This window comes from Theobroma cacao, chromosome 8 (assembly GCF_053813885.1).
Source record: "Theobroma cacao isolate CCN51 chromosome 8, ASM5381388v1, whole genome shotgun sequence".
Lineage (NCBI taxonomy): Eukaryota > Viridiplantae > Streptophyta > Magnoliopsida > Malvales > Malvaceae > Theobroma > Theobroma cacao.
Genome location: NC_142646.1, coordinates 7,976,468 through 8,001,081, shown reverse-complemented (window position 1 = coordinate 8,001,081; position 24,614 = coordinate 7,976,468). Strand labels below are relative to the sequence as shown.

At 34.3% G+C, this 24,614-nt stretch overlaps 1 protein-coding gene across 3 annotated transcripts; it reads right to left on the bottom strand.

Moving 5' to 3' along the window:
• Positions 1-15,839: 15,839 nt before the first annotated feature.
• LOC18592467 (cold-responsive protein kinase 1-like) lies at positions 15,840-23,502 on the bottom strand. 3 transcript variants are annotated; one of them, XM_018125449.2, is made up of 10 exons: positions 23,111-23,502; positions 21,976-22,109; positions 21,102-21,199; positions 20,132-20,475; positions 19,357-19,809; positions 19,068-19,228; positions 18,208-18,281; positions 17,931-18,078; positions 17,657-17,806; positions 15,840-16,849 (listed from the first exon to the last, which is right to left on the bottom strand). In XM_018125449.2, exons 1-10 carry the CDS (start codon positions 23,283-23,285, stop codon positions 16,769-16,771), a joined length of 1,818 nt encoding a protein of 605 aa, XP_017980938.2. In that variant the 5' UTR covers positions 23,286-23,502; the 3' UTR covers positions 15,840-16,768. The 3 variants fall into 3 exon arrangements, with proteins under 3 accessions (XP_017980938.2, XP_088665007.1, XP_017980939.2); XM_088808881.1 differs by lacking the exon at positions 21,102-21,199 and having other exon boundaries at positions 23,111-23,249; XM_018125450.2 differs by lacking the exons at positions 21,976-22,109; positions 23,111-23,502 and adding an exon at positions 21,286-21,603.
• Between the last annotated feature and the right edge of the window lie 1,112 nt (positions 23,503-24,614).

Here is a 24,614-nt window from a genome sequence, read left to right as displayed (position 1 = left end):
GTGAGATCATAGACTACTTCAAAGTTGACACCAGTTGTGATTTGCTCAAAAACCATGCTTTGTTCAATCCTATCGATGAGCATAGTATTAAAAAGCTAGGTCTTGAGTTCAGAAACAATAGTTGGGTTAGGAAAGGGGCAGTCGATAATCCAGTATTTGATGAGGAAGGGAATGAGGGTGAGCCGAGTGCGTATCGTAGTGGCCCATCTATTGCTCAACTTAGTGCACCTATTTCCATCACATTCGATGTTGAGCAACCTTTAACTAGATTCCTCTCATTTATGGAAACAATGGACTCTAGGTTGATTGCTCGTATAGATTTGTTGGAGGTGCAGAATCATGAGATGTTGTAGCGCCAAAAAGACTTAGAGGATCAATTTCGTTATCAATTTCCACCACCATCATGAGTTATCACTAGAGACATCTGTCCTACTCCATTCTTGGACTGTTCGATTTGATGGCTAAATGTCTATTAGATTTTGGTTGTATTTACATATTTTTAAGTTGTATCTTTGACTACATGCTTGTTTTTTCTATGTTTTTGGATGTATTTAGGGTATTTTGAACTATTGCTGCTTGGGATGCTTTAAATTGAGTTTGTTTCACTTGATTGATTGTCTTTTGTTTTTCTTAAGACCTTTCTATGATGGTTTAGCTGGATGTTGGTTTATGATCTTATCAACTGATTTTTGTTTACAGGTTATGAGGCATATTTTTGTTTAGACCCTTGAAATGAATTATACAGCTTTAGGGGGTGGTTCACTTGTTTTGGTGTTATCTTGAGCTTTAAAGTTGTAGATTTTTTTTTTTGGTTTTTTGGATAACTGAGCAGAGGTCTCTAGGAGGAAATATTGGGGAGGTATGCCATAGTCCAAGAAATATCAACTAATATTTCTGCTTAGTGTTATGCTTTCTTCACTGTTTGTAATCTTAGGGAATGTTCTATTCCCACTATTGGAGTGAAATTCTATGAATTCATTAAAAAAAAACTACTTTAAATGAATGAGTTTCTTGCTTTCTTGAGTTGCACTGTTGCTGCGCTTTTTTTCTAGAACTTATCTAGATATGCTTGAGTGCCTGCTGTTTTCGAATGTATTGCAAGGGGGAAGAATTTTTCCCTTGGTTCTTAATAAATACTTTTTGATTGCTTTTGAAAAACAAGCAACAATGTGCACCCAAACCTTTTGCAATATGAATCTATCTATAGATGTTCCTCATCTATCAATATATTTAGTTCTCTATCGATAGATTAAGAACATCTATCGATAGATTCATATTGTAGAGGCGTAATACCTAAAAAACCATGATCATCTATCGATCGATCCCTGAATATATCAATACAATGTTGGAGTATTTTATAACACCTCATTCATCTATCAATAGATGACAACATCCATCGATAATTTATCACCCCAGAGCAAGACAGACCCGATAACTATCGATAGATGACAACATTTATCGATAGCTTTTCACTTGAGAGCAAGATAGCCTCGGTAGCTATCGATAGATGACATCTATCGATATTTTTGAAAAGCTTTTGTGAAACTATCGATAGATGTAGGTATCTATCGATAGTTCTTCACCCAAAAGCAAATAGGCCTGGTAGCTATTGATAGATGTCAACATCTATCGGTAGGTTAGTAGAGGGTAGCATAACACATCATTTATCTATCAGTAGACATCATTTATCTATTGATAGATGATCAACCAAGAACAAGGGTGGCACAGTAGCTATTGAGAGTATTTAGGACTATCGATAGATAAAGGACTCTTATGAAAATATATCGATATATTTATTAATCTATTAATAGAGCTACTCATATTTTATAGATGTTTAAAGGACATCTATCAATATATTATGTATCTATAGATAGATGGTAAATAACCTAGTATAAATAACTTCGTCCATGTTTATTTGTTGTTAATTCTTCTCCCTGTACAATATTATACTGTTTACTTTTTCAAATATTAGGATCTAACCCAAGAAAATACCATAAACTTAAGGATCTAAACTTTAAATAAGAAGATTGAAACAAAAGTTCAACAGTTCCTAATATATCAACATCCATTCAAACACCAAGTATTCTTTACAACAAACAACCTTGAAACTGCAAACATTAATAAACGTCAGTTCCGACTTAACGACAATCGAAAAAAGGTTAACATTAATAAACTAATAACTACTTGTCCATTCTAATTAGTCTATACTGATGAGCCACTAAGCCTACGCACTCTTTTCATATAAAAGATCTTGTATTCCTCTAATATGCTGTAGAATTAATTAACCTTATTCTGGTCAATGCAGATAATTTCTCCAGCCGTAATAACATCATCACGAGTGAACCCTTGAAGACCTTCAAATCCCTTATAGATCTCAAAAACCTCCATCGTCTTATCATTTTCAAGAGCCATGTATTTAAAACACTTGGCCAAGTTACCAATTTCAGTAGTTGCAGCTTGACAAACATCTTTCAAATCACTTATATTATTTAAAAATGCCAACTCTTCACGACTACTACTACCAGATTTGGTTTTAGCTTTTTTCTGAATCAAATTTACCTCAAGCAACACTGAATTCCTTCTTTTGTAGTAGTGGATATCTCAGTGTTGGCATTGTCAAGTTGACTACTTGACAATGTAAAACCCGACCCTATAAATACATGTCATGACATACATGCATTGAGTAGCATGTTATTACGCTAGAAAAGCACCTAAGAATAGACGAAACCTGATATTGTACCTAACGGTACACTTAAATTGATTTAACCTTGAACTAGTTCAAATAGGAATTGTAGGATGAAATTTAATATTTTATAGTCCAAGAATGACTAAAAATGATTGTTCGGAGTTCGAGAGTTCATTTGGGGTAAAATTAGAAATTTTGATATTCAAGGGCAAAATCGTCATTTTGCCACCTAAGATAATAATTTGATCATGGAGTGAAATTTTTGACCAAGATTAACTATTTGGAGTATAATTTAATGATAGGAAGTGAAAAAGTTTAATTCTGGTGATTTTTGGAGTGTAAGGGCAAAATCGTAATGTTGCCACCCACGGACAAAAATTGAGATTTTGAGAGAATTTAGATCAAATTTGACAAATTGGAGAATGAGATGAGTATAAGGGATGAAAAATATGTCTATGGGCAATTTTTCAATTTTTGGGGCAAAAATGTAATTTTTGACTTTTACGGGGGCAAAAGTGTAAATTTCAAAAATTACTCCACCGAGACTTTGGATGAGTCTGAGAATTTTATCTAAGCTATGAATATATGAGACAAGTGTATGGTGAAAATTTGGAAACAAATGGATGAAATTTTAAAAATGGGCCAATGGGAAAGTGACATGTGGCATTTTTTTTATGATATAATATTATTTTAATGAAAAGTCAGCCCATTTAAACCCAAATTTTAAGTGCTGGCCGGCCATAAGGAAGAACAAGAGAGGAAATAGAGAGGAAAGGAAGAAAAAAAGAAAAACCAAAGAGAAACAAGAAAATTCAAAGGGAAATTCACGGTTTTCGACCGTTTACGCGTCTAACGGTAAGATTTTTCGATTTTAGCTTGATTTCTACATTTCCTATGCCTTTATTTCCATTTAGCATGCTTGAGGAGAGAGATCAAAAAGTGATATCAAGGTCTGGACGAAATTCTAGGGGAGAGAAATTGAAATTTTTAGGTTTTGATTTTTAGTTAAATTGATAGTTTTAGTTAGTTAAATGTGTTTAGAAATTAAATTGGGCAAGAAATCATTAAATTTTCACAATACCCACTCTTGGCTGGATCTCAATTCTGTACAATGATGATGAATTGATTTTATTCTAAGGGAAATGAAGAGAAAATGATGAAAAACGATTAAACGTGATAGAAAAACAAAGTAGAAAATTAACCGAGTTAATGTCCCATTTTTGGCCGAATTTTCCAAGGAAGGGAGTGAGCTGATTTTGTTGTTTTTAGAAGGTTATTGGCTGATATTTAATGGTTAGAAATGTTGGAGAGAGAATGGGATGATTTAGAGCTAAAATGGAGCGTGTTAGCAATTTGTCGGGCAAAGTGCCAAAAATAGGTTAATACCGCGTTTAAGCCGTTTTAGGCTATTGCATTTCATACCATGCATTAGTATAGGATTTAAGTTAATTATATAGTGATTTAGCATCAATGTGATGAATTGTGTAAATTTTTGTAATGTGTTTAGGAGGAGAGCCTTCCGGAAAAGGCAAAGAAGTCGTACCCGACGAGTAGTGATCGGGGCGCTTAGAAAGCTTTTAGTTTGTACAAACGGTGAGTAAACTTATTATTATTGTAAATTATCTAGAGTTTGTTTTTAAATGCCCTTTATGTATTTTATGAAATGAAAACGGGATTTTTGATGTTTTAGGAATAAATGTGACAAATAAAAATATATTGTATTGATTATGAAATTGAGTAATTGGAGGCTGCAAATTGACTTGAAAAATATATATTTTCCTAGGAATGGCTTATGAGAAATGGGTATATGTGGCTATATTTTGTGAATGCATTGGGAAATTTATGTAAGTTGTTTTTGACTATGCAGGCTGGATAAATAAATAAAAGCCACGTTATACTGTCGAAATTTTATTAAAATTGGTGGGTTAGTCACTGCAGTGACGGGTTTTCGTGGACTGCCTATTAGAGGGGCACGGTAAACCCAGTTATATAGTTACTCCGGTTGTAGAGGCGAGGAGGGTAACTCCCGAGGTAGTATTAGAGCTCACTTCACGTCGAACCCCCACGTGAATGTGTAACTCGGCCAACGCCAAGGAACGGCTGGTTTTAAAAATAAAAATGTGTTTCACGTGTGAATATTTTAACACCCTTGGCGGACTCGGTTAGATGCCTCGGCCAAGGTATCCCCGATGATTAGTTTTGGCTTGAGCCTTGTTTTAATAAAAGACATAAGCCTTAACAACTATTTTGGTAAATTACAAATATTTTATGGTTTAAGAAATAAATTGAAAACATTACGAAATGGGTTGAAATTTGTTGTTTAAACTTGCCTCCATTTTACTCGCCTTTAGATATTTATGATAATGTCTGTTTACTCATTGGGATTGCAAAATCTCACCCAACTCCTTTCCACCAATTTCAGGTTCAGTATAGACTGTAGATAGCTGATCTCATCGAGGACTACCATTGGATCTGCATTTTCTAAACCGTAGGTTCACAGTCCTCTTTACTTTTGTTTATTCGGGGGCCCTCTTGTTATTGTAAATTAAATTAAATATTTTGGCTTACTGTATTTCAGTATTTATAAATTTATTTAGCTTTTACGCTATAAAAAAATTATTCACGTATAACTCTATAAATATTGTTTTATAAGAAAATAGAATATTTTCCTTAATATTTCTTTTATTTTCTTATTATATTCAAATAACCGTAATTTCGTTTTAAATGAAGATTTTAGACTTTTAAACTCATTTTGAATATGAATTATGTGTTTTGTACTTGTATATTACGTTTTAGCCAGTTTCGAAATTTTTGAGAAAAAAATGACCAAAATACCCCTGTGTGGCAAAAATTTTATTTTGATTGTTTTTGATCTAAAATAGTATATATTCTCTAAAAACTCGATATTTAACAATGATTGCTCACAGGAAAGGAAAGAAACTGATATGTAAGCCTTGCGGGGTTCCGGTTGGCATTCCGAATAATGAGTGTCAATCGGGACGTCGCGGCGATTGTCATGGGCCTGAGGGAGGTTCCGGGTCATGACAGACAAAGTCTCTGGAATGTTGACAAAGTTCATATCATCGTCTTCATGTTCACAACCGAATCCATTGAATGCATCTAAAGTTGCCCTTGTTGCTGTTTCCTCAGATTCTATATTCTTCATGGCATCTGCCGGTGCCTCTACTCCTTCTCCAGTTGCCCTATCTCTGCCAAATATAATTGCCAACTTATTCAAATGCAGAAAAGGCTTATTTTTAAGTCTTACAGTAATTGGATGACTTTGCAATTCAGTATCAAACTAAACATTAATGAAAATAAATAAACAATCGTGTGGATTGAAATCAATATTAAGCACATGAGAGTGACATAAATAACAAGGAAATATACCTTCACCCATCCATTCCAAATGTTCGTTTTACAAGTGACACATTTGTTCACATCAGTCCACCTAAAGCCAGAAGCAGAATGGCCTAGCATTTCAGCAACTTCCCTATATTGTGACTTTAGTAACCGCATTCTGAATTGTATATGTGGGATGCCTCTAATTTGACAATTTGTGATCTTTTCAGCCATCCATTTCTCAAGTTGTTGCAAGTAACCAAGCTTAAAAGTCCCATTATCTTTAGACTAACCACCAACATTCACAAGATCCAAGCAAAAATCAATTAGAATTGCATCTTTAAGCGGAGTCCACTAATGGGTGGATCTCTTACTTGCCTTTTGTGATCCTTGAGTTGATGTTCCTTCCATCTACAATAACAAAATATTAGCAACTGCTCTTTGTACATGAGAGGTAGAAGTGTATAGAAAAAGAACTTCACTTCCCTTCACACCAAAAATGTAAAAACCCTAAACCCGTTAACACACAAACTATGCACAATATGCCCACCTCTGTACAATCATTGTCCCATAACATAGTCAAAGCTAGCAACACGAAACCCTAAACCCTAAACATAACATCTAATAATTATAATGACAAAAATATACTGTTACGTTACGAGTCATTTCTAAAAGTTAACCAATCATCCCACATTTCTTTTGCCAAGTTATTTCTCCAATTATTCCATTTGTCACGACATGGAACCTCCCTCGGGCCCATGACAACCGTCGCGACGTCCCAATTGACACTTATTATTCAGAATGCCAATCGGAACCCGGCAAGGCTAACGAATCAGTTTCTTACCTTTCTTGTGAGCAATCATTGTTAAATATCGAGTTTTAAGAAAATATAAACTATTTTAGATCGAAAACAATTAAAATAAAATTTTCGCCACATAGGGGTAATTTGGTCATTTTTACCAAAAAATTTCGAAACCTGATAAAGATACAACGTATGGTAGAAAAATATCCACTGTTGATTAAAAAAAAAAATTTGTAATCTAAATCATTCATTTAGAGTGAAAAGTTGGCTAATTAAACTAAATAAAAATATTTGATAATATATTTCATTTTCTTATAAAACAATTTTTATAGAACTATACATAAATAATTTTTGTAGCGTGGAAATAAAATAAATTCATACATATAATAATTTATAAAGTTATAATGTACAATAATAATTACAATGACAAGTAGCCCATAAATACAACCAGTATTGGTAATAGTAACCTACTGCTTGTGGGATAAAGGGGTCAATTGGAATCCTCGACAAAATCGAATATCTACAAGCTACCACAGGTCTGAAATATTTGGAAATGAGGTGGGTGAGATTTTACAATCCCAATGAGTAAACAGACATTATCATAAATATCTAAAGGCAAGTAAAATGAAGGCAAGTTTAAACAACAAATCACAAACCATTGCATAAGGTTTTCAATTTCTTTCTTAAACCATAAAACATTTGTAATTTACCAAAACAGTTGTCAAGGCTTATAACGTTTATTAAAAACATGGCTCAAGCTAAAATCTAGTCCTCGAGGATACTTTGGCCGAGGCATCTAACCGAGTCTGCCAAGGTTGTTAAGATATTTACATGTTAAACACATTCTAGTTTTGAAAACAAACCATTTCTTGGCGTTGGCCGAGTTATACATTCACGTGGTGGTTCGATGTGAAGTGAACTCTAACACTACCCCGAGAGTTACCCTCCTCGCCTCTACAACCAGAGTAACTATGAAACCAGATTTACCGTGCCCCTCTAATAGGCAGTCCACGAAAACCTGTTACTGCAGTGACTAAATCCACCAATTTTAATAAAATTTCGACAGTATAACGTGACTTTTATTTATTTATCCAGCCTGTATAGTAAAAGACAGCTTACATTCTATTCCCAATGCAATTATAAAATATAGCCACATATACTCATATATCATAAGCCATTCATAAGAAAATATATTTTTCAAGACAATTGGTAGCCTCCAATTACTCAATTTCATAATCAACACAATATATTTTTATTTGTCACATTTATTTCTAAAACATCAAAAATCTCGTTTTAATCTCATTTTCATTTCATAAAATACATAAAGAGTATTTAAAAATAAACTCTAGATAATTTACAATAATAATAGGTTTACTCACCATTTGTACAGATGAAATGCTTCCTAGGTGCCCCGATCACTGTTGGTCAAGTACGACTTTTTTGCCTTTACCGGAAGGCTCTCCTCCTAGACACATTGTAAAATTTACCCAATTCACCACATTGATGCTAAATCACTATATAATTGACTTAAATCCTATACTAATACATGGTATGAAGTGCAATAGCCTAAAACGGCTTAAACGTGGTATTAACCTATTTTTGGCATTTTACCTGATAAATTGCTAACGCCCTTCATTTTAGCTATAAATCATCCCATTCTTTCTCTAACATTTCTAACCATTAAATATCAGCCAATAACCTTCTAAAACCACTAAAATCAGTTCACTTTCCTCCTTGGAAAATTCGGCCAAAAATGGGACATTAACTCGGTAAATTTTCTACTTTGATTTTCTATCACATTTAACCATTTTTCATCATTTTCTCTTCATTTCTCTTAGAATAAAAATCAGATCATCATCATTGTACCTCATTGTAGATTCGGCCAAGGGTGGGTATTGTGAAAATTTAATGCTTTCTTGCCCAATTTAATTTCTAAACACATTAAACTAACTAAAACTATCAATTTAACTAAAAATCAAAACCTAAAAATTTCAATTTCTCCCCCCTTGAAATTCGGCCAGCCCTTGATGTCACTTTTAGATTTCTCTCCTCAAGCATGATAAATGGAAACAAGGGCATAGGAAAGGTAGAAATCAAGTTAAAGTCGAAAAATCTTACTGTTAGACGCGTAAACGGGCGAAAAACGCGAATTCCCCTTTGAATTTTCTTGTTTCTCTTTGGTTTTTCTTTTTTTCTTCCTTTCCTCTCTATTTTCTCTCTTGTTCTCCCTTATTGCCGGCCATCACTTAAAATGGGGTTTAAATGGGCTGACTTTTCATTAAAATAATATTAAATCATTAAAAAGTGCCATGTGCCACTTTCCCATTAGCCTATTTTTAAAATTTTGTCTTTTAAACTTCAATTTTTCACCAGTTAACATACCATAGTTGTTCATACCAAAAATAAATAAATCCTATGATTTTGAAAAGTTTTGGGTGGTGAAAATTATGATTTTTACCCCGAGACGACAAAATTACCGTTTTACCCCTATGTTCCAAAAATTGCCGAAATTGAAAATTTTCACTTCCTATCATTAAATTATACTCCAAAAAGTTAATCTTGGTCAAAAATTTCACTCCATGATCAAATTATTATCTTAGGTGACAAAATGATGATTTTTACCCCTGAACATCAAAATTTTCAATTTTACCCCTAATGAACCCTCGAACTCCGAACAATCATTTTTAGTCATTCATGGACTATAAAATATTAAATTTCATCCAACAATTCCTATTTGAACTAGTTTGAGGTTAAATCAACTCAAGTATACCGTTAGGTACGATGCTGGGTTTCGTCTATCCTTAAGTGTTTTCCTAGCATAATAACATGTTACTCAGTGCATGTATGTCATGACATGTGTTTATAGGGTCGGGGTTTACACAATTCATTTGAGCTCTCAATGTATTGTATCATATTCGCATTTTCCAATTCTTCTAGTTCGACATATACCTCATTGAATTCAGCCTCAAGTGGATTGTGTGTTATCTCCCTCTAATATGATTGTGTAACAAAGCACAAGCTGATATAATTCTGCATTTGGTTTTTATTGGATACCAAGACCTCTCCCTAAGTATTTCTTTTCTCATTTTAAGAAATCTGAAACAGCTCTCAATAACATTTCTAGCATCGGAGTGTTTATAATAAAACAATTCTTTTTTTGATCGAGGAGTTCGATTTTGCCTCCATTCATTCAAATGATATCGTTCACCTCTATATGGAGTTAAAATCCTTCTCCATTTGTATGTCCAGCATCACATAAATAGTAAAAACCTATGATAAGAAAATAGTTTTGTATTAGGAACTAAATATATCAAGCTAACACTGATAAAACCCTTTAATTATTAATTTAATATATGTCATCCCCTTACTTACCTTTGAGGACTTTTAAACCATTTTTTCTAGAGATTGCATCTCAAAGAACCTTAGAGTCTGTAGCTAAACCTTCCCATCTAGGTATGATATATATGAACTGCATATCTTGTGAACATACCCCTAAGACATTTGTGTCAATCTCATTCTTCCTTGTTCTGTATCTAGGCTTATCATTTTCTAAGGTATTGACTTTAACATATGTCTCATCTAAAGCACCTAAACAATTCTATTGTTTCCGATAGAATGGTGACACAAACATATATCTTATTAGATTCAAACACATAAAATTTTATATGTAAATTATAAAGAGAAACCATATTAAGTTTACCTTGAACCATTTTCATCGTAGGTCAGTTGAATTCTCGATTATAGGCTCCAGATTCTTCAATAGTATTGCTTGTAAGCTCAACACAGAATTTAAAACCACCCCAAATTGCCTACTCACTGTCTCACCACTTCTAGCAAACTCTCTCTTTATTATCCTATTCTTTGCATGATGAGCAATGATGTACAAAAAGATTGCAACCATTTCCTCAACATTCATGTGTGTTGTTAGTTTAAGGATACCAATGGTTTCAAGTAAATTGCACAGTTTATAGGAGGCATTCCTATCCATTCAAATATGTTCAACACATGTTATATCAGAATTAAAAACCATTCTTCTAAAGTTCAATTGCCTTATAATATGCCACTCATAACCAGTACCATTATATGACCTCTTGCATTTTCTTTTCTTTAGGTGCATGTAACAATATTCGTTAAGTAAAACAGTAATCAACACTACTATTGTATATAACTGTAATGCCAATGCAATAGTAGACACGATCATTGCAATTTGCCATTTAGAATATTTACTCATTGTCTGAACTATAATATAGAAAGACAACATGTTAGACAATCCACTTTACACATGTAGCAATGTTGGAATTAATACAATATAGAATATAACAATAAAGTAAAAGTGCATACCCTAATCAATGTTTAATTATCAACAACTAGCTGAAACACATTGTATGTAGCATTTAATCCATATTTGTAAAGACAAGAGAAAAAAAGAATGCATGAATTCAACTTGAAACACTATATAAACACTACCCTAAACACCTTAAGCACTATATGAAACACTATATAAACACTATATAAACACAATATAAACACTATGATTCACATGTATTGTAAAAGTACAATGTATTATATCATATACCCTAAACACAACCTAAACACTACCTTAAACACCATACAAACTCTACCCTAAACATTATATAAACTTGAACCAACCATCTTACATAAGCCACAAAACTATTATCCATCCTAAACTATTATTTTAAATCCAACAGGGAAGACACAATTCTCCCTCTTCCTTTGACCTTTTCTTTCCCTTCTTGACTAAAAACCCTAAACCATTCTACTCTAGCTATCTCCACAATGTTATTATTAAACATATTTTTCTAGGTAAAAATATGAAGCAGCGGGCAAAAATCAATCAGGTAAAATGCAAGAACAAAATCAATACTTCCCCTTTGTTGAAAATACCCTAAAAATCTAGGCTAAGACGCTAACCCTTGCACCACATATGAAACAGCAGAGGGAGCCCAGCCCCCTAATAGTTGTACAAAATCAACCCTTTACACAAGTGTTTCATCTGCATTAACCCTTAACCCATAGAGAAAACACACCCCAAAATCACAAAGAATACCCTAAACCCTTAAAACCTAATTTACTCAAGCCAAAAAAGCCCTAAAATACTAGAAAAAATATTTGAATGCCTGAGAAGTATACATTGCAATCTTTTCTACACATACCTAAGCAGAAGAATGAAGACTACTTTGGGGCAGTAAGAAAAAGAAGAAATGTGTGGGTGAGAAGGAAGAAGAGAAAAGAGAAAATGAGGGACTGTCGGGGTAAGATGGGCAAAAAAAGGAGTTTATACTTTCTCTTTGTTGAGGGAAAGTAACTTACCCTTTATGAGTTGAGGGAATGAGATTCCTTTAGCTAAAGGCAATGACTTTCCTTGCAATGAGATGCCACTTGTACTTCCATTCAACCAAACAATAAAATGTGATTACATTCTTTTAAAATGCAAGGAATGTGCCTTACTTCCCTTCAACTAAAAGACCCATAATGTTGGTTTGTGATACTCCTTTTAAACCCTTGACTCATAAAATAATCATCAATTCTCTCATACCAGGCTTTAGGAGCCTAATTGAGACCATACAAAGCTTTTACAATGACGCAAGAGCGTTTAGAATTGTATTTTATTAAATTTAGGTTTTGCTAATTTTAGTTGATTTAGGATCTATTTTCTTTATTCTATTAGAATTCTTTTCTTATTTTTATTAGGATTTTAATACTTTTAAGAATTAGTATTTAATTAGGATAGTCATGTTCTAATTAGGAATAAAACACTTATTTTATTTAAATTTCTTGTTAATTATTCTAATTGTAGTAAACAACTAGAAGTAGAGTTTTATTAGGATGTGGGCTTATAATATTATAAATAGGACCTTTAGGCTTAGTTATTATTCACATTCAAGTTGAGAGTTAATAAATAATATTTTCTTAAGTAGAAGTGCTAATTTCTCTAGGCTTTTTTTAAATAGTAAGAGGTTTTAGTATCTTTGGCCTAGCCAACCAAAGTGGGATTTTGACTATTTTTCACTTTAATGGGGTTTTCAACCTTGCCAAGATTGGTGATTCACTTTAGTGGAGTTTTCAACCTCGTCACGATTGGTGTCTTTCACAAAGCCCAAGTGTATTTACAACGCCCCGGCGTCAGTTTGGTATCAGAGCGGGAGGATCATTGTTCGCTATATAAGTTCAATTTTGCTGTCGAGTTTCGATACTCCCTGTTTGAGTAATTTTATTTATTGCTTTATAGTTATATCATCATCTTTTTTTTTCTACATCACCACATCGCTATCACCATACAATAAAATATCACCAAGACATCAAAATCGTTAAAGAGATGATCACGAGAATGAGATTGCAGAACTACATCAGTAAATTCAAGAATTACTAGAGCAACTCGCAAGACATGATGCTCAAATCAACAATAGCAGCTCTAGTGATGAAGAAAATGACACCAACCCATTTCATCAAAATTCATCCTCTGAGTAAGAAGTACCTATTTGTCACCTGAGAACTGCTGTTATCGGAGATTTGGGAATCAAAGTCGACATTCTTGAGTTTGAAGGAAAACTTCATCTTGATGACTTCCTTGATTGGCTCTACACAATGGAAAGAGTTTTCGAGCTCAAAGATATTCCTGATGAAAAACGTGTGAAAAACTTGTGAAGTTTGTGGCAATTAAATTGAAGAAGCATGCCTCTATTTGGTGGAAAAATCTCAAAAAGCAACTAGAAAGAGAAGGCCGCAACAAGATCAGTGCATGGGATAAGATGCGTCGAGAACTCAAATGTAAGTTTCTTCCTGAGCATTATTGATAAGAAATTTTTATCAAATTTCATACTTGAGGCAAAAAACAATATCAGTAGAAGAATATACAATGGTTGAAATTGCAGATATTGTTCAACTATAATCATATTGGAACTTAAATGATGTCATCAGGTTAGCACTAAAGGTTGAGAAACAACGATCACGGAAAAGCTCAATGAGCTCATTTAGGCAACAAGAATATACCTCAAACCATGGAAGTCAAAGTCCAGCAACTATTCTGCCTCCAAAGGTAAACTCTTCCAAAATTGTAAACAGTAATGATAAAGAGACTACTTCTACTCGTGCTTCTAATGTCAACAAAAAGTGCTTCAAATGCCAAGGATTTAGGCATATTCTTCTGATTGTCCGAATCGAAGAATTATTTTCTTAGTAGAAGAAGAAGATTATGTGGATTGAGAAAAATTAGAACCAGTTTATGATGAATATGATGACGAAATAAAAGATGAGCTAGAAATATTCAACAACGAAGAGATAGAAGTTTCTGCTGACCATGGAGAAGCTCTTGTTGTTCGTTGTAACTTGAACACTACTATGATGACTGAAGATGAAAGTTGGTTTCGTCACAACATATTCTATACAAGGTGCATATCCCAAGGAAAGGTTTGTAATGTCATTATTGATAGTGGAAGTTGTGAGAATGTTGTTGCCAACTACATGGTGGAAAAGTTGAAACTTCCAACTGAATTACATCCTCATCTTTACAAGCTACACTGGTTGAGAAAAAGAAACGAAGTTAAGGTAACAAAGCGCAGTTGTGTTCAATTCTCTATTGGAAATAAGTATGAAGATGAAGTCTTGGTGTGATATTATTCTAATGGACGCATGCCACTTGTTGTTAGGATGCCCATGACAATATGATCGTTGAGCTCATCATGATGAATACAAGAATACTTATTCTTTCATCAATGATGGAGTAAAAATTATGTTAACTCCATTAAAACCAGAAGACCGACCAAAGAAACAAGAGGAAGATAAAACACTCATCACTATGTCTGGCTTAAACAAAGCTTATTGTGAGTCAAACCATTTGTCTCTTATTAGTCTTTAAAGAGAATGAAATATCTTCACCCTTATCCAAGCATGGTCAAACAGAATTGGTCAACAAAAGTGTGGAAAACCTATTGAGAGGCTTTGTGGACAACCATGCCATTAACAAAACTACAGTTAAGTATGATTTTTCTATTCCTCGATTGGATGACATGCTTGATCAACTCATTGGTACTAAGGTGTTTTTGAAGATAGATTTGAAGAAAGATATTATCAAATTCGAATACAACTTGGAGATAAATGGAAAACAACCTTTAAAACAATGGATGAATTGTTCAAATGGTTGGTATGGACTATGACAGTATATGGATCCAGACATCTACAAGGAGTTTGTCAAGGCCTATTCGTCAAAGTCGAGTTTTTCTAACCCAAAGAGAATGACGCAGGAGCATTTAGAATTGTATTTTATTAAATTTAGTTTTTTGCTAATTTTAGTTGATTTAGGATTTATTTTCTTATTCTATTAGGATTCTTTTCTTATTTTTATTACGATTTTAATACTTTTAAGAATTAATATTTAGTTAGGATAGTCATGTTCTATTTAGGAATAGAACACCTATTTTATTTAAATCTCTTGTTAATTATTCTAATTGTATTAGACAACTAGAAGTAGAGTTTTATTAAGATGTGGGCCTATAATACTATAAATAGGACCTTTAGGCTTAGTTATTATTTACATTCAAGTTGAGAGTTAATAAATAATATTTTCTTAAGTAGGAATGCTTATTTCTCTAGACTCTTTTTAAAAAGTAAGAGGTTTTAGTATCTTTGATCTAGCCAATCAAAGTGGAATTTTGGCTACTTTTCACCTTAGTGGGGTTTTCAACCTTACTAAGATTGGTGATTCATTTTAGTGGGGTTTTCAACCTCGTCACGATTAGTGTCTTTCACAATACTCAGGTGTCTTTACAACGCCCTGGCGTCATACAAGCTTGCACACCTTATTTTCTGAACGTTGCACTACATACCCTTTAGGTTGTGCAATATGAATGTCCTTTTTCAAATTCCATTCAGAAATGTTGACTTCACATCTAGATGGAATATTTTCCAATCCTCTCTAACAGTCAAAGCAATTAACAGCCTAACAGTATCATGCCTCGGAGCAAATGTATCAAAAAAAATTCACTCCATAGGTTTGAGTAATACCCTTTCACAACTAGTCTTGCATTGTATTTGTTTATTGAGCCATCAAGATTCAATTTGGTTTTAAACACCTAGCTAACACAAATCACATTTTGACCACTTGGTTTATCTACTAACTCCCAAGTTCCATTCTTCAGAATCATTTGAATTTCAGCATCCATTGTAGCTTTCCAGTGTTCATCAGCTTGTGCCTCTGCATAACTTGTAGGATCTGACATAGCCAAATTACATCTGTTATAAATGTCAGTTAAAGACCTAGTACCTCTGACCGCAACTCTTTCATCCTCCAAGTCAACTGACTCAACCTCCTCATCACCTTGTTCATCAGCTCCATCAAACACATCTTCACCAGCTTCAGTAGAGTTACTATTCTAGTTCCAAAAAAGCCCTTCCTCAAACCTGATATCCCTATTGATGAAAACTTTTTTTGCCTTTACACCAAAAATCCTGTATCCTTTAAAAGTATCACTATAGCCAATAAAATCTTCTACTATATACAAATATGTTTGTACATACGCATGATGCTTACAATCTCAGGACAAGCATCCACTTATGGGTTAAGGTTTTAATCCGGTTCTAATAAGAGAAGTATCAATCAGGGCACAAGATGGGGAAATTGAGATGCTAGACTAAAACAGAGTTCAAATGTGCTACTAAGACTGAATTGAAAAACGACATGACAACAGTGTTGAAATGTGTTACTAAGACTGGGAATTGAAAAATGATATGATACATCGGTTTTTCCTTCTCATGTCGATGGTGGAAAATGTTAACTTGCAAGCTTTTGAAATCCTAATTGAGATGAAACTGTAATAATAGACCATGGATAATAGTAATTGGCTGACTAGAATACAAAAAACTGAAAATGGTACCATCTAGAAAATGCAAAAAAAAAAAAAAAAAAGAAAAGTAATTCTTCTTCATCGCTTTGTGTAATGAGGCACGGACTTTTCCTTCAAGCGGTGAAAATTATCGCTTTCTCCTTCAAGAAGGCGCAAAACCTGTGGGAAAACCCATCAATTCAATATTAATATTCACACAGAGAAATGGAAACAGGATGGAGACGTTTATAGTTAGAAGACACATCGTTTCCATTCATGCAGATATTTTCTGGTTTATATGTATTTGCAGACATGTTTACTAAAGTAAACTGCTTTCACCAGCATAAGATGATTCATCGTTTCATATTTCTATCATATATACCGTGCAGGCAGGCTTCTCAGCCTATCCTATCCTAGGAAAGAAAGAATTTGCCACACATGAGTCAAAAATTCTTGCCATGCAGAAATCAATCAAATAGACGTGCAGGGTAGCTGGCCTCATGAAGTCAATTGGAACTTTAGAGCTAGTAATTCTTTTAGCTGGGTTGAGAGGTTTGCTTTTGCTGCACTGTAGGCTTTGGCTTGAAAGTAACAAACAAATTTTTGAAGCTAGAGATGGAATTAATTTCTATCAATGAGCTCCTAAGACTAGGGGGTCAATTTTCTATTGTTGCTTCTGCCAAAAGTCGGAATACATTTGCCAGGTTGATTTTTAGTTGTCAAGAAGCTGCTCATGAAGACTGTGACAAGCTTGTTGGCTCTTTCTGCTGAATGTAATGTAATCTCAATGCTTAGAATGCTAAACTTAGTTGATATTCGGTAAGATTGTGCAATGTGTTTGGTGGTCCTGTTTCTGTTGAGATGTGCAGTTCGTGACATCATTAGGTAAGTGATTTTCTTGCTCTAAATATAATTGATTTCGAAAAAAAGACGCAACTTAAAATAACTTCTGATGACAACTATATGGAAAGCATAAACGGTTGTTACCTCCCCCATTGATGGCCTCATTTCAGGGCTCTGTTGCACGCATATGTAAGCTGTCTTAGCCATGAGGTACAGTTGATATGTGTCGTATGACTCTCCTATACGAGGATCAATGAGCTCATGTAGTGCAAGCTTTTCGATCAGTGGTTCTGCCTAAATCGTCAAACAGCATCAGAGCAATGGAAAATAAGTAAAAATTAATTAATGCCAGAACATCATGTACAGGAAAATACAAAATGTGAAGTACTAAAAGTTCTAGAATCTGAGACCAACATACCCACTGTCGCAGAGATACATTTTGTCCTTCCCTTTCCAGATCAATTACTTTGCGTCCTGATATTAGTTGTAGCAGAACTATCCCAAATGCATAGACATCTGTCCTCACTGAAACAAATCCGTTCTCTGCATACTCCGGAGCAAGGTATCTACATGAAACAAAGGTTCACTCACAATAGTTTTACTATAAAAATCAGGCCATATATACTCGCCGCATCAATGGCATGCATACAGTCTGAATTCAATATGAACAAAGGGCTCATACGTAGAAGTCCTACCCTAATGTTCCAAGAATTTTTGTCTGTAGAGTATCATCATTTATCTTCCATCTAGCCAGACCAAAGTCACCTAGCTGTCGGTAGAAAAAGCATTTCAGTGAGCACGCTGTTTCATAGAAAAAAAAAACACTTGCCACCTTTTTTCTAAATCATAGGGTAACAGCAATTAAAACAAAGGACCAAAAGGTAAAACTTGTTCTGGAGATCCTGTATCGTACATTTAATTATCACATAAGAATCATTGACTCTAGCACATAAAATTATTATGCAGTAACAGGAAGATAAGAAAAGCTTTATTATTCATGTTCATGTAATGAGAACAGTCATTCACGTTATCCGACGTACGCATAAGGTTGTTAGCAAGGTTAATAAGAATCAGATTCCTGACATATAGAAATTTCTGCATGCTGTGAGACAATCTTTCCACTTTGGAAGGAAGTCAACTGATAGTCCTTATGGAAGGAATGCATAATTTTTCCTCGACAATGTGCCCTATACGTGTGGGGGATTATGTGGTTTAACCCCTCGTTAATTATGCAACCAATATATTTAATTGCTTAAGCTGAGAAAGTAAGTATCAATAAATGCAAAGAATGAGCATGGATGAGATGAGAATGATATGCTGGGTATAAGGCATAGAGACAAAGACAAGATAAGAAATGAATGCATATGGTCCATTGAGGACAAAACGAGGGAAGTAAGTTGAAGGTTAGTGAATTTTGACATGTAAAGAGCAGACCTACATATGCCTTAATGAGAATAATGAACTCAATGTTGCCGTTATTGAAGTCGTATCTGAGATATTGTACATCTGATGCTAAACTGGATAAACCTCCTCATCATAAAAGAATATAACTTACCATTGGAACTAAGTCATGTGTGAGCAGTATATTGCTTGGACGCATGTCCCTATGAATTATAGGACCACCGCGACATTCTTCATGTAGGAAACGCAAACCCTTTGCAGTGCCAACGGCAATAGCACGTCTTTGGTGCCAGTCAAGCACATTTTCCTTATTATCTGCAGAAAGTTCCCCAATTCCAAACATAGAAGGCAGTTCAGTTTAGAAACTTTAATGAAAGAAATAGGAAAAAAATATAGGAGAGGATACTCAGATCAATTTCGCTCTTAAAAAGTTTATTAGTTACCAAATAAATGCCAGTGAAGAGACTTGTTGCATATATACTCGTATACCAAAATGTTAAGGTTCTCCTTGCAACAATAACCCAGCAGCATCACAATGTTCTTATGACGAGCGAAACTTAAGACAGATACCTCAGAATTAAATTCATCAAATCCTTGGGTACTTTCTTCTTTGCGTACCTTTGCTGCAATCAGCTGTCCATCCTTAAGCTTACCCTTATATACATGACCATATCCACCTTCTCCTAGCAAGTTCTCCTTAGCAAATTCATCAGTGGCTTGTTGAATCTCAGAATAAGTGAATCTCGTAGAATCTTGGATATTCAGTTCAGTCGTTATCCCACAAGCAGCACAGAGAAGACGTGCTCCAGAGTATTTATGGCGGAAGGCACTTCTTTGTTGCTTTTGGATAATATTTAAAGCAGTAGGTAGCTTATCTTCTCCTTTGGAATGTGTATCTGAAAGGAAAAGATATATATTCTTTGGTAATGTTCAGAAAAACTAATCCACAAACACAGGTGATTAAGTAGGATACGGAAAGGTATCAATTATCAGAAGGAATTTAGATGTTATTACATGAGAGTGCTTTATCATGTGGGGGGGAAGTGAAATGCTTTGCCAAGGTCCTAAATAAAAATTTATATTTAACCTCAGTACTACTTAAAGTCTCAATAGTGCAGGAAGGAAATAATGATTCCATATAAGAATTGCAAGGTTTAGAGCTGGTTGCGAAAAGCAATATAGTATGTCTACTTATGTACACTTGACAAGCCTGCTTACCTGATTTGTCCTGCTTAAAGGAAGACCCAAAATCCGATGAAAAATTATTCTGCTGTGATTTTAATGTAAATGAAGGCATCGAGTGGCCAATCTTGAAGTGGTCTAAGGAAGTAATGGACAAGGAGTTGTTTCGGCAAGAGGATTCTGAATGATCCATGTTATCACTACCGTGTACGTTCAATAAGGGTACAGGCTTGGACATGGAATTGAACACCTTGTGTCCTACAGCATCTGTTTCGCGGATAGTATAATTTCTCAAAACCTCCACGTTAAAGCTATCTTGAACTAATGCAACCTTGCAAGGTATCTGTTTCGCATATAACTTCAAGTCCCGTCTAAGGTGCCTGTTAAGATTTGTAAGTCATGACTAAGTGAAAGGAATACAGAAAGGGAGCAGCTCAACTGATAAATAGACAATGCTTAGACACATAGAAGTATACTCTCACTTGGATGCTTTCATCAAAAATTAAAACCAAAAGATACCAAATGAATGGAAATCGTATCAAGTTTGAATTTAAGAGATGTATATGTCTTTTCTATTACTTCAGGTCATAGTACAATGATAATTTTTGTACCAAGTAAAATTAGGTGCCTCATTCTAGATTAAAAGCAAGAAAGTATTCAGGTCATAGTACAATGATAATTTTTGTACCAAGTAAAATTAGGTGCCTCATTCTAGATTAAAAGCAAGAAAGTAAAGCCGCAAATCTTTGAGTCTTCACCCACTCATCTCCCACCAAATCTTTCAAATAGAAGAGAGACAGCAATTCTATTTTCCATTAAAACCAATATTGAAGATCTGTGCTACCAAATACAAATTCATATATGAAAAACAAAGTGTCAACGCAGAGGAGTGATATGGAAAACCTTAATTAGTGAAGGAATAATCTTCCTGAGTGAACATAAAACAAATAAAGACGAAACTAAGGTAAATTATGATCCATATATGCAAAATATAAAATATATTTACCGATCAAGTATAACCCATGCTGCCTTTGAGGTTAGCACCTCTTGTAGAATAACATTCTTTATGGGATTTCCAGCTGTAATTTTAACTACAATGCTCACCTAAACATGAAAAAGTGTTATTATTACTAAAAAAGAAAAAGCAAAATAAAAGAAGTGGGAGGAGGAAAGATTGTTTTTGTGCATACTTTCAGAGAAGCAAACTCTTGTGTGAGTTCTTTAACCAAGTTTGGCATTGATAGATTTTGAAATGTGTTATGCCTGATGGGGAAGGAGAGTTAAAACTGGCAAAATAAAAGAAGTGGGAGGAGGAAAGATTGTTTTTGTGCATACTTTCAGAGAAGCAAACTCTTGTGTGAGTTCTTTAACCAAGTTTGGCATTGATAGATTTTGAAATGTGTTATGCCTGATGGGGAAGGAGAGTTAAAACTGGTTTATTGCTGAGATTGACAGTAAGATTTTGATGATGTACCCTATTATATTTTCATGACTGATTATCTCTAAGTTTTTGAGATAGTCATGATTGTATCAATTTGTTGATATTAATAAAATTTATTATTGATTGAGGGAAAGAACAAGGTTCATCCCACGAATCTTTCAAGAAAAGGAATTTATACAAAATTGGAATAAAGTCATTATCAAGCATTAAGCTCATAGCTAAATATAGGTATATATGAAGTAGCCGTAACAATGGATGCAATCCCTGGTTCAATGGTCCACAATAGACCAACAGGCAACCTAAGTCTGCGGTGATGCGTAGCCACCCAAACATAACCAACCCGCGTGTTCTATCCAGTCAATTGCCTCCTTACTATCAGAAAAGTCAAAGTAAAACGAAAGAACAAATTCTGCATCTATGCAAAAAAAGAAAAAATTACCCCTTGGTCTTCACAGTCTTCAGCACTTTGGTGGAGCATATTAACATAAGCATCAACCTTCTTTGAGATTTCCTCCTCCATGGCACGAATACTTGTTCCGAAAAATTCTGGGCATGCCTTGCTCTGGTAACCCACTATACCAACCCAGAAAGAGCAGAAAACAAGGGGCAAGGAAAAGAAAAACAGTGAGTTTACATGCTCTGATAATGTTGTGTATGTAAGTTTCTCTAAACTAACCAGATTCAACAAAAATGCAGGTGATCACTGAGCTCGACCACTTGTTTGTACCAATAGTGATTTAGATTTGTGGTTTTGTTAAGACTCAGTAGTCTAAAGCAATGCAAATTGCCAAGGGTGATTAAGCAGGGTAGAACAATCTTTGCACTTGCGAATTATTACAAAAAGACTGTTAATGTTATTGCCTATAATTTCTTTTGCATGCGGAGAGAAAATAAAGCTTACCCCAAGGGGGAGAAGACTAACATGATTCGAAGTCTTGTAAGGTTAAAGGTTGATAAAGCTTAATTCCTCAATTAACTATTAAGCATTAGTGCTGAATTAATCCATCTAAAATTTATTGACAGGTGAAAGGATAAATATTTACAATGGGATGTCATCACAGGGTTCAAATTAATTTCATAATTTAACACGTTTCCGAGTTCCAATCGTCCAAACTCCTATACACGTTTGCAGCAGGAGGCCAAAAGACAGGGTCTCTGGACCATAAGGTTGAACAAGTTCTCTGATATTACACACCATATTGATTATTAGAGACCTCAATCCACCCCAAAAAATTAATTAAAAAAAGTTAATAAAGACACAATTTTATGTATTCTTCAACGAGCATGCCAATGAACCATTCCGTCCGTCCATTTTTTCCCTAAGGTTTGCAAGCAATGTCTTCTTTTCATGTTCTAGCAGACCATTTATATGTTATCTTTCTCGACGGTTTGACAAAGATGAAGTATAGTATCTATACTTAATCAGTCAAAATCATACTCCTTTGACTTTAACTCTAATTGATTACAAATTTTACTTCCAAGTTGAGCTATGAAAAACATCATTGCGCAAAATAAACCAATAACGAAATAATGGAACGACTATTAACACTGATAAAAACATGAAACAAACTTACTAGGGTGAGTGACTCGATGCAAAACCCCAAGCATAAGAAGCGTATCCCCAACACGTAGAATGTCACCTCTTACACGTACGTTATCGATGGTAATTCTAAGCTCGCGTTCATTATGATCCTTAGTTGCATCGAATGCAATAACAACATGAGATGGTGAAGGAGGAGCGATCTCCATTACAACCACCTGGGTCTTTTATTTGAAGCTTGTCCTTGAGTTGGGTTCCAACTTTGGCTTTTAAAGGTAGCAAACTAAGATGGGACTATGACAGAAGCGTGAAAGAACTTGGCATGGAGATAGAGATATGTAACCCAATGACAGTGGGTTTCGTTGAAGAGTTAATATTTTTGGTAGGTTTTTTTTCCTTAATTTTGTCTGATTTCAATATTTCTTTTCTTCCACCTCTCTTCTTTTGTCTGTTGGGGGCATCGGTTTCGGTAGTGATAGGGAAGATTCTTGAGGATATCAGAGGAGATATACTTTCGGATATTCGAAGACTATACCAGAAAATGGCGGGAAAGCTGCCGTCCATATCAAAGACAATGAGATGATTTCAAGGTAGTTTTGAGGAAATTTGCATTTCTTTATTTATTAATTTGCTCCTTTTAACCTTTGTACACGGAAATGACATATGGGAGGTATGTAAAAGCATGGATTAGGGTTCTAAAATGTAAAAGAATGTTGTTTGCACTAACACTTTTGCTCCATTTACCTATTTACTTCACTTTGCATGAAAATAAATTAATTAGTTTTGTCATAGCAACTTACCCATGGAATTGTTAATTTATTCATGCGAATAAAAAATCTCATCTTTACCTTTTAAATAAAAATTTGTCATGTTTATGAAAATAAATAGTTGAAATAAAACTGATGATGAGTAAGTAGCCAAACAATACATGATTTCCTTTTTGAAAGTTAGAAGCTTCGTTGATCAGCATGGATTAAAGGATCCATGAACCTATACAACAAGAAGGCCCTACATTTTGGGTTGTTATCACAAGTCTTGCCAGCATAACAGACCAAAACACAGGCGACCTAAACAATACATGATATTCAAATTATAGTTTACAACATGATCAATTTGTGGGTGATTAATTAAATATTTATATCTCTCTTTTTATTTATAATATTGGTTGAGGTACTCCTTTTATAATATTTATAATAGTGATGATGAGAATTTCACATTTACAATTTACTGACGACGTTATATTTTTCTGTGGAAGAAAGATTGCAAGAGGCTTTAAATATCCGATGACTACTTCGGTGTTTCCAATTGGCATCGGGGTTATGTATTAACTTTTTCGAGTCCTTTGTATATTCGGTTGGGTCCTCATCCCATATGTGTGAGACAATAGGTGAGACTCTTCAATGCAAAGTAGGTTCCTTGTGGTTTACCTACCTCGGAGTTTCACTTGGTGCTAATCCTAAGAGCTTACGCACATGGGATCCAGTGATTAGTAAGATCAAAAATAGATTAGCCATGTGGTATTGGAATTAAATATTTAT